General features: G+C 35.7%; 1 protein-coding gene across 2 annotated transcripts in view; it reads left to right on the top strand.

Moving 5' to 3' along the window:
- The window catches only part of LOC142351238 (116 kDa U5 small nuclear ribonucleoprotein component-like), a 664,445-nt gene extending 649,261 nt beyond the window's left edge, over positions 1 to 15,184 (top strand). For both annotated transcript variants that reach the window (XM_075403381.1, XM_075403380.1), the window contains exon 14: positions 14,687 to 15,184. In XM_075403381.1, the coding sequence (XP_075259496.1) occupies positions 14,687 to 14,928 (242 nt within the window). In that variant the 3' untranslated portion in view covers positions 14,929 to 15,184. The remainder of the gene's footprint in view (positions 1 to 14,686) is intronic.
- The last annotated feature ends 842 nt before the right edge of the window (positions 15,185 to 16,026 follow it).

Genomic DNA, 16,026 nt, shown 5'->3' with positions numbered 1-16,026 from the left:
CCTCTCTCTAAGAAACAGGATTATGTTTAACATTGAAAAGACATCAAAGTAGTCTGCACTTTAGAATGGTTTTGTACAAAAATCTTTTTGACATTTTTTCCTATGCTTTCAGTCCCAATTGTGGTTGTGGGAATCAATGGCGGCTATTATTCGACAATCTGCAGTGTGTGTTGAATAGCCGCTGTCTTCATCTCAGCGATACATAAGTCACGATTTTCACGTTTGACTTGTGACTTACTTAAAAAGAATGTCTCAACTGAATCTTATTCAAATGCTTTCACGCATTAATTTACGCAAATACTGCCAATGTGAAAAGATCAACAGAAAAAGGATGAACCGATAAAGACTGGTCATTAAGTCAGTGCATTAGGTTACCAAAGTTTATTAGAGCGATTGCTAGATGATAATAGTTCTAAGCTGAATAGCTTTAGGTTTAAAAGCGAAACTAAGTATAGTTTTAGAATCTAGCAAACTGCACACTGACAAAACTTATCAAAACTTGGACAAGATTTTAGTCAATTCTCGGTCTTCTTTTTGTTTCAATCCCGATGTGCGTCAAGCGTGTCAGACGCGGCTATTGTCCGGCAAATTACCCGGTATGTTAAATCTGTTTGCTTTACAGTCTCTTGCTGTTTTAAATGGTCTCTTTGGCTTTCTTTTCAGACTAGTTTTTCATGTTTGATTTAAAGTATTGTAAAATTTGTTGTTTGTGCTTCTCTTTTTTCTTCGTCGAACAACAATTTGTTTTGCTTTACCTCATTTCGCCGCTTTTCCAACATTTTGTGTGAAATATTTTTGACTTCTCTAGGCTCGTTTAACTCTTCGTACACTCTGCTCAAAGTGCTTTATAAACAGCAGCTGCTCCGGTTGAACTGATAAAGACCGGAATTTACGTCAGTGCATTAGGTTACCAAAGTTTATTAGAGCGATCGCTAGCTGATATTAGTTCTCAGCTGAATAGCTTTAGGTTTAAAAGCTGAATTAATTTTAGTTTCAGAATATAACAAACTGCGCAACGATAAAACTTATAAAAACTTGGACAAAAATTTTGTCAATTCTCGCTCTTCTTTTTTTTCTGTTTCCATCCCGATTTGAGTCAAACGCGTCAGCGGCAGCTATTGTCCGGGTATTTACCGGGTATGTTTAATCTGTCTCCTGCTCTGTTTTAAATGGTCTTTTGGGCTTTTTTTTAGACTAGTTTTTCATGTTTGATTTAAAGTATTGTGAATTTTTTTGTTTGTGCTTCTCTTTTTTAATAGCCGCACAGCGATAGCTGGGGCTATTATTGGCCTTCTCTTGGTTTTTTTTATTTCGTCATGGTTTTTGTTACGACCATATGACGTCACAGCCACTTTTTGTTCATTCGTTCATGCAATTTCAATTGAATTGCATGCGTGACGTCATTTTTCGCTCTTAGTGGAGCGAGTTTTTTTGTTCATTCGCGTGATTAAATTTTTGGTCAAACTTGACTCACCTCACTCTCAAAAATGACTTCCTCACTTTGAAATTGACTTTTATTTACTTTAATTCAAAGAGATAAGGTCAAATGGGTGTGTGTCACTCTAAATGAAGTTTATTTGAGATCAGCTAATAGAGGCAGCAATAACATATACAGATTTTTAATCAAAATATACCAGATCAGCCTTCAATAAAAAGACAATTTTTTTGGTCTGTCTTTACTGTTTTTTTTAGACTGCCGATCTACGAATCTATTGCGGCTATTTTCTGGCAACCTGCCAGCTATGTTTTTATTTCGTCTAACAAATTTGTTTTGCTTTACCTCATTTCGCCGCTTTTTCGACATTTTGTGTGAAGAATTTTTGACTTCTCTAGGCTCGTTTAATTCTTCTCACACTCTGCTCAAAGTGCTTTCTAAACAGCAGCTGCTCAGCGAAGCAATTCAAAATGAACGGAGCCACAATGAAAAAAAATCAGCCCAATTTTAGATGACAGTTACTTCAATTTTGTTCTTGTAGGTCCAGTTACTATCTGTAATGCTTATTGGCATTGATTTGATACTAGCCTTTGTTTCCTCTCTCTAAGAAATAGGAGTAAGTTTGACTTTGAAAAGACATCAAAGTAGTCTGCACTTTAAAAATGGTTTTGTACAAAATTCTTTTTGTCCTCTTCCTATGCTTTCAATCCCAATTGTGGTTGTGGGAATCAATGGCGGCTATTATTCGACAATCTGCAGTGTGTGTTGAATAGCCGCTGTCTTCATCTCAGCGATACATAAGTGACGATTTTCACGTTTGATTTGTGACTTACTTAAAAAGACTGTCTCAACTGAATCTTATTTAAATGCTTTCACGCATTAAATTACGCAAATACTGCCAATGTGAAAAGATTAACAGAAACAGGATGAACCGATAAAGACTGGTCATTAAGTCAGTGCATTAGGTTACCAAAGTTTATTAGAGCGATTGCTAGCTGATTTTAGTTCTAAGCTGAATAGCTTTAGGTTTAAAAGCCAAACTAAGAATAGTTTTAGAATATAACAAACTGCACAACGATAAAATTTAAAAACTTGGACAAGATTTTTGTCAATTCTCGCTCTTTTTTTCTGTTTCAATCCCGATGTGCGTAAAGCGTGTCAGGCGCGGCTCTTGTCCGGCAATTTACCTGGTATGTTTAATCTGTTTGCTTTACAGTCTCTTGCTCTGTTTTAATTGGTCTTTTTGGCTTTCTTTTGAGACTAGTTTTTCATGTTTGATTTAAAGTATAGTGGTTTTTTTTGTTTGTGCTTCTCTTTTTTTTACTTCATCGAACAAAATTTTGTCTTGCTTTACCTCATTTCGCCGCTTTTTCGACATTTTGTTTGAAGCATTTTTGACTTATCTAGGCTCGTTTAAATCTTCTCACACTCTGCTCAAAGTGTTTTTTAAACAGCAGTTGCTCAATGAAACAAATCAAAATGAACAGAGTCATTATAAAAAACGAAATCAGACATAGAAATGGTATAAACCCAGAAAGCCCAATTTTAGATGCCTGGTTCTTGAACTTTGTTCCTTTAAATCTCATTTATTATATGTAATGCTTATTGGTATTGATTTGATACTTACCCTTGTTTCCTCTCTCTAAGAAACAGGATTATGTTTAACATTGAAAAGACATCAAAGTAGTCTGCACTTTAAAAATGGTTTTGTACAAAAATTTTTGACATTTTTTCCTATGCTTTCAATCCCAATTGTGGTTGTGGGAATCCAAGGCGGCTATTATTTGACAATCTGCAGGGTATGTTGAATAGCCGCTATCTCTTCTCAGCGATATATAAGTCACGACTTTCACGTTTGACTTTTGACTTACTTAAAAAGACTGTCTCAACTGAATTTTTTTAAAATGCTTTCACGCATTAAATTATGCAAATACTGTCAAGGTCAAGAGATTAACAGAAACAGGATGAGCCGATAAAGACTGGTCATTAAGTCAGTGCATAAGCTTACCAAAGTTTATTAGAGCGATTGCTAGCTGATATTAGTTCTCAGCTGAATAGCTTTAGGTTTAAAAGCTAAATCAATTATAGTTTTAGAATATAACAAACTGCACAACGATAAAATTTTTAAAACAATTGGACACGATTTTTGTCAATTTTCGCTCTTCTTTTTTTTCTGTTTCAATCCCGATGTGCGTCAAGCGTGTCAGCCGCGGCTATTGTCCGGCAATTTACCTGGTATGTTTAATCTCTTTGCTTTACAGTCTCTTGCTCTGTTTTAAATGGTCTTTTTGGGCTTTCTTTTGAGACTAGTTTTTCATATTCGATTTAAAGTATTGTGAATTTTTTTTTTGTGCTTCTCTTTTTTTTATTTCGTTGAACAAAAATTTGTTTTGCTTTACCTCATTTCGCCGCTTTTTCGACATTTTGTGAAGCATTTTTGACTTCTCTAGGCTCGTTTAACTCTTCTCACACTCTGCTCCAATTGTTTTTTAAACAGCAGTTGCTCAGCGAAGCAACTCAAAATGAACAGAGTCAGTACAAAAAAATCGAAATCAGATATAGAAATGGTATAAACCCATAAAGCCCAATTTTAGATGCCTGGTTCTTGAACTTTGTTCCTTTAAATCTCATTTATTATATGTAATGCTTATTGGTATTGATCTGGTACTTACCCTTGTTTCCTCTCTCTAAGAAACAGGATTATGTTTAAAATTGAAAAGACATCAAAGTAGTCTGCACTTTAAAAATGGTTTTGTACAAAAATCTTTGACATTTTTTCCTATGCTTTTAATCCCAATTGTGGTTATGGGAATCCATGGCGGCTATTATTCGACAATCTGCAGGGTATGTTGAATAGCCGCTATCTCTTCTCAGCAATACTTAAGTCACGATTTTTACGTTTGACTTTTGACTTACTTAAAAAGACTGTCTCAACTGAATCTTTTTTAAATGCTTTCACGCATTAAATTATGCAAATACTGTCAAGGTCAAAGGATTAACAGAAACAGGTTGAACCGAAAAAGACCGGTCATTAAGTCAGTGCATTAGGTTAACAAAATTTATTAGCGATTGCTAGATGATATTAGTTCTAAGCTGAATAGCTTTAGGTTTAAAAGCTAAACTAAGTATAGTTTTAGAATATAGCAAACTGCACACTGACAAAACTTATCAAAACTTGGACAAGATTTTAGTCAATTCTCGGTCTTCTTTTTGTTTCAATCCCGATGTGCGTCAAGCGTGTCAGCCGCGGCTATTGTCCGGCAATTTACCTGGTATGTTTAATCTCTTTGCTTTACAGTCTCTTGCTCTGTTTTAAATGGTCTTTTTGGGCTTTCTTTTGAGACTAGTTTTTCATATTCGATTTAAAGTATTGTGAATTTTTTTGTTTGTGCTTCTCTTTTTTTTTTCGTTGAACAAAAATTTGTTTTGCTTTACCTCATTTCGCCGCTTTTTCGACATTTTGTGAAGCATTTTTGACTTCTCTAGGCTCGTTTAATTCTTCTCACACTCTGCTCAAAGTGTTTTTTAAACAGCAGTTGCTCAGCGAAGCAATATAAAATGAACGGAGTCAGTATAAAAAACGAAATCAGATATAGAAATGGTATAAACTCATAAAGCCCAATTTTAGATGCCTGGTTCTTGAACTTTGCTCCTTTAAATCTCTTTTATTATATGTAATGCTTATTGGTATTGATTTGATACTTATCCTTGTTTCCTCTCTCTAAGAAACAGGATTATGTTTAACATTGAAAAGACATCAAAGTAGTCTGCACTTTAGAATGGTTTTGTACAAAAATCTTTTTGACATTTTTTCCTATGCTTTCAGTCCCAATTGTGGTTGTGGGAATCAATGGCGGCTATTATTCGACAATCTGCAGTGTGTGTTGAATAGCCGCTGTCTTCATCTCAGCGATACATAAGTCACGATTTTCACGTTTGACTTGTGACTTACTTAAAAAGAATGTCTCAACTGAATCTTATTCAAATGCTTTCACGCATTAATTTACGCAAATACTGCCAATGTGAAAAGATCAACAGAAAAAGGATGAACCGATAAAGACTGGTCATTAAGTCAGTGCATTAGGTTACCAAAGTTTATTAGAGCGATTGCTAGATGATATTAGTTCTAAGCTGATTAGCTTTAGGTTTAAAAGCGAAACTAAGTATAGTTTTAGAATATAGCAAACTGCACACTGATAAACCTTATAAAAACTTGGACAAAATTTTTGGTCAATTCGCGCTCTTCTTTTTTGTTTCCATCTCGATGTGCGTCAAGCGTGTTAGCCGCGGCTATTGTCCGGCAATTTACCCGGTATGTTTAATCTGTTTGCTTTACAGTCTCTTGCTCTGTTTTAAATGGTCTTTTTGGCTTTCTTTTGAGACTATTTTTTCATGTTTGATTTAAAGTATTGTAAAAGTTTTTGTTTGTGCTTCTTTTTTTTCGTCGAACAACAACTTGTTTTGCTTTACCTCATTTCGCCGCTTTTTCGACATTTTGTGCGAAATATTTTTGACTTCTCTAGGCTCGTTTAACTCTTCTCACACTCTGCTCAAAGTGCTTTTTAAACAGCAGTTGCTCAGCGAAGCAATTCAACATGAACAGAGCCAGAATGAAAAAAAAAATCAGCCCAATTTTAGATGGCCGTTACTTGAAATTTGTTCTTGTTGGTCGAGTTACTATCTGAAATGCTTGTTGGAATTGATTTGATACTAGCCCTTGTTTCGTCTCTCTAGGAAACAGGAGTATGTTTGACTTTGAAAGGACATCAAAGGAGTCTGCATTTTAAAAATGGTTTTGTGCAAAATTCTTTTTGTCCCTTTTTCCTATGCTTTCAATCCCAATTGTGGTTGTGGGAATCAATGGCGGCTATTATTCGACAATCCGCAGGGTATGTTTAATAGCCGCTATCTTCCTCTCAGCGATACATAAGTCACGATTTTTATGTTTGACTTGTGACTTACTTAAAAAGACTGTCTCAACTGAATCTTTTAAATGCTTTCACGCATTAAATTACGCAAATACTGCCAAGGTCAAAAGATTAACAGAAACAGGTTGAACCGATAAAGACCGGTCATTAAGTCAGTGCATTAGGTTACCAAAGTTTATTAGAGCGATTGCTAGATGATATTAGTTCTAAGCTGATTAGCTTTAGGTTTAAAAGCGAAACTAAGTATAGTTTTAGAATATAGCAAACTGCACACTGATAAAACTTATAAAAACTTGGACAAAATTTTTGGTCAATTCGCGCTCTTCTTTTTTGTTTCCATCCCGATGTGCGTCAAGCGCGTCAGCCGCGGCGGCTATTGTCCGGCAATTTACCGGGTATGTTTAATCTGTTTGTTTTACAGTCTCTTGCTCTGTCTTAAATGGTCTTTTTGGCTTTCTTTTGAGACTAGTTTTTCATGTTTGATTTAAAGTTTTGTGAATTTTTTTTGTGCTTCTCTTTTCTTCTTCGTCTAACAACAATTTGTTTTGCTTTACCTTATTTCGCCGCTTTTTTGACATTTTGTGTGAAACATTTTTGACTTCTCTAGGCTCGTCTAACTCTTCTCACACTCTGCTCAAAGTGCTTTTTAAACAGCAGTTGCTCAGCGAAGCAATTCAAAATGAACATAGCCAGAATGAAAAAAAAATCAGCCCAATTTTAGATGGCCGTTAATTGAAATTTGTTCTTGTAGGTCGAGTTACTATCTGAAATGCTTATTGGTATTGATTTGATACTAGCCCTTGTTTCCTCTCTCTAAGAAACAGTAGTATGTTTAACTTTGAAAAGACATCAAAGGAGTCTGCATTTTAGAAATGGTTTTGTGCAAAATTCTTTTTGTCCCTTTTTCCTATGCTTTCAATCCCAATTGTGGTTGTGGGAATCAATGGTGGCTATTATTCGACAATTTGCAGGGTATGTTGAATAGCCGCTATCTTCCTCTCAGCGATACATAAGTCGCGGTTTTCACGTTTGACTTGTGACTTACTTAAAAAGACTGTCTCAACTAAATCTTTCAAATGCTTTCACGCATTAAATTACGCAAATACTGCCAAGGTCAGAAGATTAACAGAAATAGGTTGAACCGATAAAGACCGGTCATTAAGTCAGTACATTAGGTTACCAAAGTTTATTAGAGCGATTGCTAGATGATATTAGTTCTAAGCTGATTAGCTTTAGGTTTAAAAGCGAAACTAAGTATAGTTTTAGAATATAGCAAACTGCACACTGATAAAACTTATAAAAACTTGGACAAAATTTTTGGTCAATTCGCGCTCTTCTTTTTTGTTTCCATCCCGATGTGCGTCAAGCGCGTCAGCCGCGGCGGCTATTGTCCGGCAATTTACCGGGTATGTTTAATCTGTTTGTTTTACAGTCTCTTGCTCTGTTTTAAATGGTCCTTTTGGCTTTCTTTTGAGACTAGTTTTTCATGTTTGATTTAAAGTTTTGTGAGTTTTTTTTGTGCTTCTCTTTTCTTCTTCATCGAACAATTTGTTTTGCTTTACCTCATTTCGCCGCTTTTTCGACATTTTGTGTGAAATTTTTTTGACTTCTCTAGGCTCGTTTAACTCTTCTCACACTCTGCTCAAAGTGCTTTTTAAACAGCAGTTGCTCAGGGAAGCAATTCAAAATAAACAGTCAGAATAAAAAACGAAAGCCCAATTTTAGATGAACGTTACTTGAATTTTGTTCTTGTAGGTCCAGTTACTATCTGTAATGCTTGTTGGAATTGATTTGATACTAGCCCTTGTTTCCTCTCTCTAGGAAACAGGAGTATGTTTGACTTTGAAAGGACATCAAAGTAGTCCGCACTTTAAAAATTGTTTTGTACAAAATTCGTTGTCCTTTTTTCCTATGCTTTCAATCCCAATTGTGGTTGTGGTAATCAATGGCTGCTATTATTCGACAATCTGCAGGGTATTTTGAATAGCCGCTATCTTCCTCTCAGCGATACTTAAGTCACAATTTTCACGTTTGACTTTTGACTTACTTAAAAAGACTGTCTCAACTGAATCTTTTAAATGCTTTCACGCGTTAAATTACGCAAATAATGCCAAGGTCAAAAGATTAACAGAAACAAGTTGATCCGATAAAGACCGGTCATTAAGTCAGTGCATTAGGTTACCAAAGTTTATTAGAGCGATTGCTAGCTGATTTTAGTTCTAAGCTGAATAGCTTTAGGTTTAAAAGCCAAACTAAGAATAGTTTTAGAATATAACAAACTGCACAACGATAAAATTTAAAAACTTGGACAAGATTTTTGTCAATTCTCGCTCTTTTTTTCTGTTTCAATCCCGATGTGCGTAAAGCGTGTCAGGCGCGGCTCTTGTCCGGCAATTTACCTGGTATGTTTAATCTGTTTGCTTTACAGTCTCTTGCTCTGTTTTAATTGGTCTTTTTGGCTTTCTTTTGAGACTAGTTTTTGCGTGTTTGATTTAAAGTTTTGTGAATTTTTTTTGTGCTTCTCTTTTTTTTATTTCGTTGAACAAAAATTTGTTTTGCTTTACCTCATTTCGCCGCTTTTTCGACATTTTGTGTGAAATATTTTTGACTTTTCTAGGCTCGTTTAACTCTTCCCACACTCTGCTCAAAGTGTTTTTTAAACAGCAGCTGCTCAGCGAAGCAATTCAAAATGAACAGAGCCATAATGAAAAATCAGCCCGATTTTAGATGACCGTTACTTGAAATTTGTTCTTGTAGGTCCATTTACTATCTAAAATGTTTATTGGTATTGATTTGATACTAGCCCTTGTTTCCTCTCTCTAAGAAACCGGAGCATGTTTAACTTTGAAAAGACATCGAAGTAGTCTGCACTTTAAAAATGGTTTTGTACAAAATTCTTTTTGTCCTCTTTTCCTATGCTTTCAATCCCAATTGTGGTTGTGGGAATCAATGGCGGCTATTATTCGACAATCTGCAGGGTATGTTGAATAGCCGCTATCTTCCTCTCAGCGATACATACGTCACAATTTTCACGTTTGACTTTTGACTTACTTAAAAAGACTGTCTCAACTGAATCTTTTTTAAATGCTTTCACGCATTAAATTATGCAAATACTGTCAAGGTCAAAGGATTAACAGAAACAGGTTGAACCGATAAAGACCGGTCATTAAGTCAGTGCATTAGGTTTCCAAAGTTTATTAGAGCGATTTCTAGCTGATATTAGTTCTAAGCTGAATAGCTTTAGGTTTAAAAGCTGAACTAAGTATAGTTTTAGAATATAACAAACTGCACAACGATAAAATTTATAAAAACTTGGACAATATTTTTGTCAATTCTCGCTCTTCTTTTTTTTGTTTCAATCCCGATGTGCGTCAAGCGTGTCAGGCGCGGCTATTGTCCGGCAATTTACCTGGTATGTTTAATCTGTTTGCTTTACAGTCTCTTGCTCTGTTTAATTGGTCTTTTTGGCTTTATTTTGAGACTAGTTTTTCATGTTTGATTTAAAGTTTTGTGAATTTTTTTATGTGCTGCTCTTTTCTTCTTCGTCTAACAACAATTTGTTTTGCTTTACCTTATTTCGCCGCTTTTTTGACATTTTGTGCGAAATATTTTTGACTTTTCGAGGCTCGTTTAACTCTTCCCACACTCTGCTCAAATTGCTTTTTAAACAGCAGCTGCTCAGCGAAGCAATTCAAAATGAACAGAGCCATAATGAAAAATCAGCCCGATTTAGATGACCGTTACTTGAAATTTGTTCTTGTAGGTCCATTTACGATCTAAAATGTTTATTGGTATTGATTTGATACTAGCCCTTGTTTCCTCTCTCTAAGAAACCGGAGCATGTTTAACTTTGAAAAGGCATCAAAGTAGTCTGCACTTTAAAAATGGTTTTGTACAAAATTCTTTTTGTCCTCTTTTCCTATGCTTTCAATCCCAATTGTGGTTGTGGGAATCAATGGCGGCTATTATTCGACAATCTGCAGGGTATGTTGAATAGCCGCTATCTTCCTCTCAGCGATACATACGTCACAATTTTCACGTTTGACTTTTGACTTACTTAAAAAGACTGTCTCAACTGAATCTTTTTTAAATGCTTTCACGCATTAAATTATGCAAATACTGTCAAGGTCAAAGGATTAACAGAAACAGGTTGAACCGATTAAGACCGGTCATTAAGTCAGTGCATTAGGTTTCCAAAGTTTATTAGAGCGATTTCTAGCTGATATTAGTTCTAAGCTGAATAGCTTTAGGTTTAAAAGCTGAACTAAGTATAGTTTTAGAATATAACAAACTGCACAACGATAAAGTTTATAAAAACTTGGACAATATTTTTGGTCAATTCGCGCTCTTCTTTTTTGTTTCCATCCCGATGTGCGTCAAGTCAAGCGCGTCAGCCGCGGCTATTGTCCGGCAATTTACCGGGTATGTTTAATCTGTTTGCTTTACAGTCTCTTGCTCTGTTTTAAATGGTCTTTTTGGCTTCCTTTTGAGACTAGTTTTTCATGTTTGATTTAAAGTATTGTGAAAATTTTTTGTGCTTCTCTTTTTCTTCGTCGAAAAACAATTTTTTTTTGCTTTACCTCATTTCGCCGCTTTTTGGACATTTTGTGTGAAATGTTTTTGACTTCTCTAGGCTCGTTTAACTGTTCTCACACTCTGCTCAAAGTGTATTTTAAACAGCAGGTGCTCAGCGAAGCAACTCAAAATGAACAGAGTCAGTATAAAAATCGAAATCAGATATAGAAATGGTATAAACCCATAAAGCCCAATTTTAGATGCCTGGTTCTTGAACTTTGTTCCTTTAAATCTCATTTATTATATGTAATGCTTATTGGTATTGATTTGATACTAGCCCTTGTTTCTTCTCTCTAAGAAACAGGAGCTTGTTTAACTTTGAAAAGACATCAAAGTAGTCCCATTATCAAAAATGTTTTTGCACAAAAACCTTGTCTTTCATTTTTTCTATGCTTTCAATTCCAATTGTGGTTGTGGGAATCAGTGGCGGCTATTATTCGACAATCTGCAGGGTATGTTGAATAGCCACTGTCTTCCTCTCAGCGATACAGAAGTCACGATTTTCACGTTTGACTTGTGACTTAATTAAAAAGGTTGTCTCAACTGAATCTTTTTCAAGTGCTTTCACGCATTAAATTATGCAAATACTGCCAAGGTCAAAAGACCAACAGAAACAGGATGAACCGATAATGACCGGTCTTTAAGTCAGTGCATTAGGATACCAATGTTTATTAGGGCGATTGCTAGCTGATATTAGTTCTAAGCTGCATAGCTTAAGGCGTGAAAGCTAAATTATAGTTTTAGAATATAACAAACTGCACAACGATAAAACTTATAAAAACTTGGACAAGAATTTTGTCATTTCTCGCTCTTCTTTTTTTCTGTTTTAATCCCGATGTGTGTCAAGTGTGTCAGCCGCGGCTATTGTCCGGCATTTAACCGGCTATGTTTAATCTGTTTGCTTTACAGTCTCTTGCTCTGTTTTAAATGGTCTTTTTGGCTTTCTTTTGAGACTAGTTTTTCATGTTTGGTTTAAAGTTTTGTACAATTTTTTGTTTATGCAGCTCTTTTTTCTACTTCCTCGGACATAAATTTGTTTTGCTTGACCTCATTTCGCCACTTTTTCGACTTTCCTCGTGTGAAATTTTTTTGACTTCTCCAGGCTCGTCTAACTCTTCTCACACTCTGCTCAAAGTGCTTTTTAAACAGCAGTTGCTGAGCGAGGCAATTCAAAATGAACAGAGTCAGTATAAAAACGAAATCAGATATAGAAATGGTATAAACCCATAAAGCCCGATTTTAGATGCCTGGTACTTGAACTTTGTTCCTTTAAATCTCATTTACTATCTGAAATGCTTATTGGTATTGATTTGATACTAGCCCTTGTTTCTTCTCTCTAAGAAACAGGAGCATGTTTAACTTTGAAAAGACATCAAAGTAGTCCCATTATCAAAAATGTTTTTGCACAAAAACCTTGTCTTTCATTTTTTCTATGCTTTCAATTCCAATTGTGGTTTTGGGAATCAACGGCGACTATTCTTCGGCAATCTGCAGGGTATGTTTAGTTGCCGCCGTCAACGTCTCAGCGATACATAAGTAACGATTTTCACGTGTATCTTGTGACTTACTGTGTCAACTGAATGGATTTTAGATTCTCACGCATTGAATTACGCAATGCAGTGAAATACGGTCAATGTCAAGAGATCAAAAGAAACGGGATAAACCGATAAAACCCGGTCATTGAGTCAGTGCATTAGGTTACCAAAGTTTATAAGATCGATTGCTAGCTGATATTAGTATTAAGCCTAATAGCAAGGTTTAAAAGCTAAATTAAGTATAGTTTTAGGATATAACTGAAACTGTACACCGAATTAGAACACTTTTTGAAACTTAGAAAAAAAAGTCTGTCAATTCTTATGTTTAATGTTTGAAATTTGATTTGAAAACAGTAATAGAAAATGAAGACGGAATCTTGTCAGTGCTATCTCTTGTCGCTTTTTAAACTAAGGGTCTCAGTCTGCTTTTTGAACGGAGTCAGTCTACCGTCTCTGTTCTTTAATATATGATTTCGGGTTTTTTTTACTACTCGGTGTCGGTTGTGTTTAATAGCCGCGTCCTCAATTCTAGGCGGCTATTATAGGGCTCCTAATTTTTTACAATCCAAGAATTGGATTTTATTGGTGCTCTGTCTTTTTTTTCTTTTTGTAAGATGTTTTCACAGCTTTTTTTATGACTTTGAGCTTTCAAAACGGGATAAACAGGTAAAGCTCAGCGGGCATCAAGTTTCATTAGAGGCCCTTAGCCGCGTTTAGTTGTTTTTCAAGTACTTAGAGTGGTGAAGCTACTAGAATGGCCGTAATTCAAGGTTAACAGGTCATTTTCAGGTCAAGTTTTTGGAGCCCAAAATGTTGCAATTTTTTCGTCTTTTTTCGGATTTTTTGTTGGACCAGTCTGAAATTGAGGTTTGTAAAAGTTGGTAAAGGTCTTCTGCAAGACGTAATTACTTTTTATGGCCATTTTAAGAGCTATATGTATTGCTAAACCAAACAAACACGGTTTCAGCTCTTGGTTGTTTCAGCTCTTGGTGTCACAATAATAGGTTATTTTGTAGTTTCTAGTGGTAGTGGAATGGTTTTCAACTTCAAGAATTTTACCAATTTTTTGATAAAAGTTGTAGTTTTTTCCAATTTATCTGACATTAATTGTCAGTATTCAAGTTTTCCAGCTACAGGGGGCAAGAAATCTCGTCTAGGATTTGCTAATAGTTTACTGCAAAATTTTTATTGGCCATGGCATAAGCCAATTTTCTGAGTTTAAACTATCTTTATTGGCCAACGAAACTGTTTAAATGTTGCAGATGAGTTACCAGACAGAACTCCACAGAGAAAAAACGAATCTGAACATTTTTTCCAGACACAATTTTTGAAAGATATCTTTAAATTTTTCCTTTTTATTTGAAGCATTTTTCAGATTTCTTTTTTAAGCATTTGTCATTTTTTTCGAGATTATCTACCTAGTGTCAAATTAATCTCTTTCAAGTCTTTTGCGTGAGTTAATGACAATATTGCATTGTGCCATAAATGGCCTTTAGGTTAAAAGCTTCTAGAGTTTTAGGAATAATTGTTTTTTTTTGTTTAGTTTGATTCTTTTAGTTTCTCAACTTTCGAGATTGCGTCTTTTTGGCTGGGATTGTGCAATTGATCTGCTGGTCAGGTACATAAGGCCTGTTTTTCATTCAATTACGTGGATTGTATGTGAGGACTTGTCCTGCTATGTTTTTTTTACTTCGTCTAACAGATGTTTGTTTCGTCTTACCGTGACTTCTTGGAATTGACTTTTTCAATGACTTACCTCACTCAAAAAAATGACTTCTGAAATCACTTATGGAACTTTAATTTTGATGAACATTAAAGGTCAATAGTGTGCATCTAAGTAGTGCCAAACATATGCCCTAATTCTTGAATATTAGAGTCTTGAGTTTTTGATTTCGAATATTAATTTTGGATCTTTTCCGTTTGTGCCCCCTCCAAATATTGCACGTGCATCGGGGGGGGGGGGGGGGCATAATATGCGCCCACTAAGCTGATGGGGCACAAACGGAAGAGATCCTAATTTTGAAAATCCCTATTAGGGCTTTCTCCGTATAGAGCTTATGTGTCTCATAAAAATGACAGTCCGAAGCTAACCCAAAAAGTCTAGTGGTCTATTGAAGGACTGGTGGTCGATCTGTCTATTTTATTTCTATAGTTGTTTCAATTCATGTAACGCCACAAGCGTCTATCGCGGCTATTTTTCGGCTATGTTTTAGGTCAGGCCTTCTGTGTGTCCAGCTTCCACCATTGGCAAATAGTCCCAGGAGACCCCCTGGACAAGTCCATAGTGATCCGTCCGTTGGAGGCTCAGCCGGCTGCACACCTGGCAAGGGAGTTCATGGTAAAGACGCGGAGGAGGAAGGGACTGAGTGAGGATGTCTCCATCAACAAGTTCTTCGATGACCCAATGTTGCTGGAACTGACGAGACAGGATGTGGTGCTGGGATATGTCGGATAATAGACAGAAATATGCACTTGTGTCCATTGTTGTATTAATGCTTTTGTGATTGGACTCCGGGAATTGTGAAGCGGGAATTGGATTGGGATAGAGATTGGAAAAGAACAAGTGAAAGAAGCACAATTGATAACTGATCAACGGTCGCAGTATTTTGAGACTGTTTTATGGTCACGGATTCCTATTTTTGTTGATTGTCGTTTTGTTGTTGATGACATTATTTGAGAAATCTGTTTTTGGAATTAAATACCTCACTCTAGTTTAGTTGAAACTAAAAATACGTTGAGTAAAATAATGAGTAAAATAATGGAAATAGAATAGATGTACCAAAAAGAGTTGTGACTGGCAGTAAATATTTATTATTACTGTGAGCTGAACAGTCACAAGTTATAATTACAGTCACAAGAATTCCAATTGTATTGGAGTGCTGTTCCTTCCAAAGTTGGTGTCAGTTTCTTTTTTTATACAGTAGGTTTCTTACCGGTTGGTGAACCAGCATAAACTTAATTAGTTCAAACTGTAGACTTTCTGCATAGTAATCTACAAGTCATAACTTAATATAAGAGACTTGGTTAGATCGATTTCATTAGTGTGTAATCAGTGCAAGTGTAATGGTTTATGATAAATAGATTGGCGGTCCCAATTGGGAAAAGACATTGTACGCCGACGCCGGAACCAGAATTTGGTGGTTTGGATAAAACTAGAGTTGTAATTTGAAGTTAAGGGAATATCCTTACAGCAAAAGTACCGGATATTCGAAAGGAAAGAATATCAAGCCGATCACCCGAAAACTTCATACCACTAACTTGGTGTTGAATCTATTGTTGATTTACGGTTATGAAATTTCGAAGAACTGTTCTAGGAAAGATCTGCGGAAAACGTGTGGGATCATTCGGATCGTCCAGCTTGGAATTACTATCAGCAGTTGAGAAAACATCTAAGGGAATTTTGATAATATGCGATCAAAATGACAATGTGAAATGCGGCCTGGAATATGTTCAAACTGCAGAAGCTTACGGTATGCTATGTTGCGGATGCAACTTCAAGATGGCTAAATACTGAAGTTAAGATGATTTGCCGCAAAAAACTTGACTTTATGTC

The sequence above is a fragment of the Convolutriloba macropyga genome, chromosome 12 (genome assembly GCF_964194025.1).
Source record: "Convolutriloba macropyga chromosome 12, txConMacr16.3, whole genome shotgun sequence".
Lineage (NCBI taxonomy): Eukaryota > Metazoa > Xenacoelomorpha > Acoela > Convolutidae > Convolutriloba > Convolutriloba macropyga.
The sequence above is the reverse complement of the archived record's forward strand: the minus strand, read 5'-3'. Positions and strand labels throughout refer to the sequence as shown.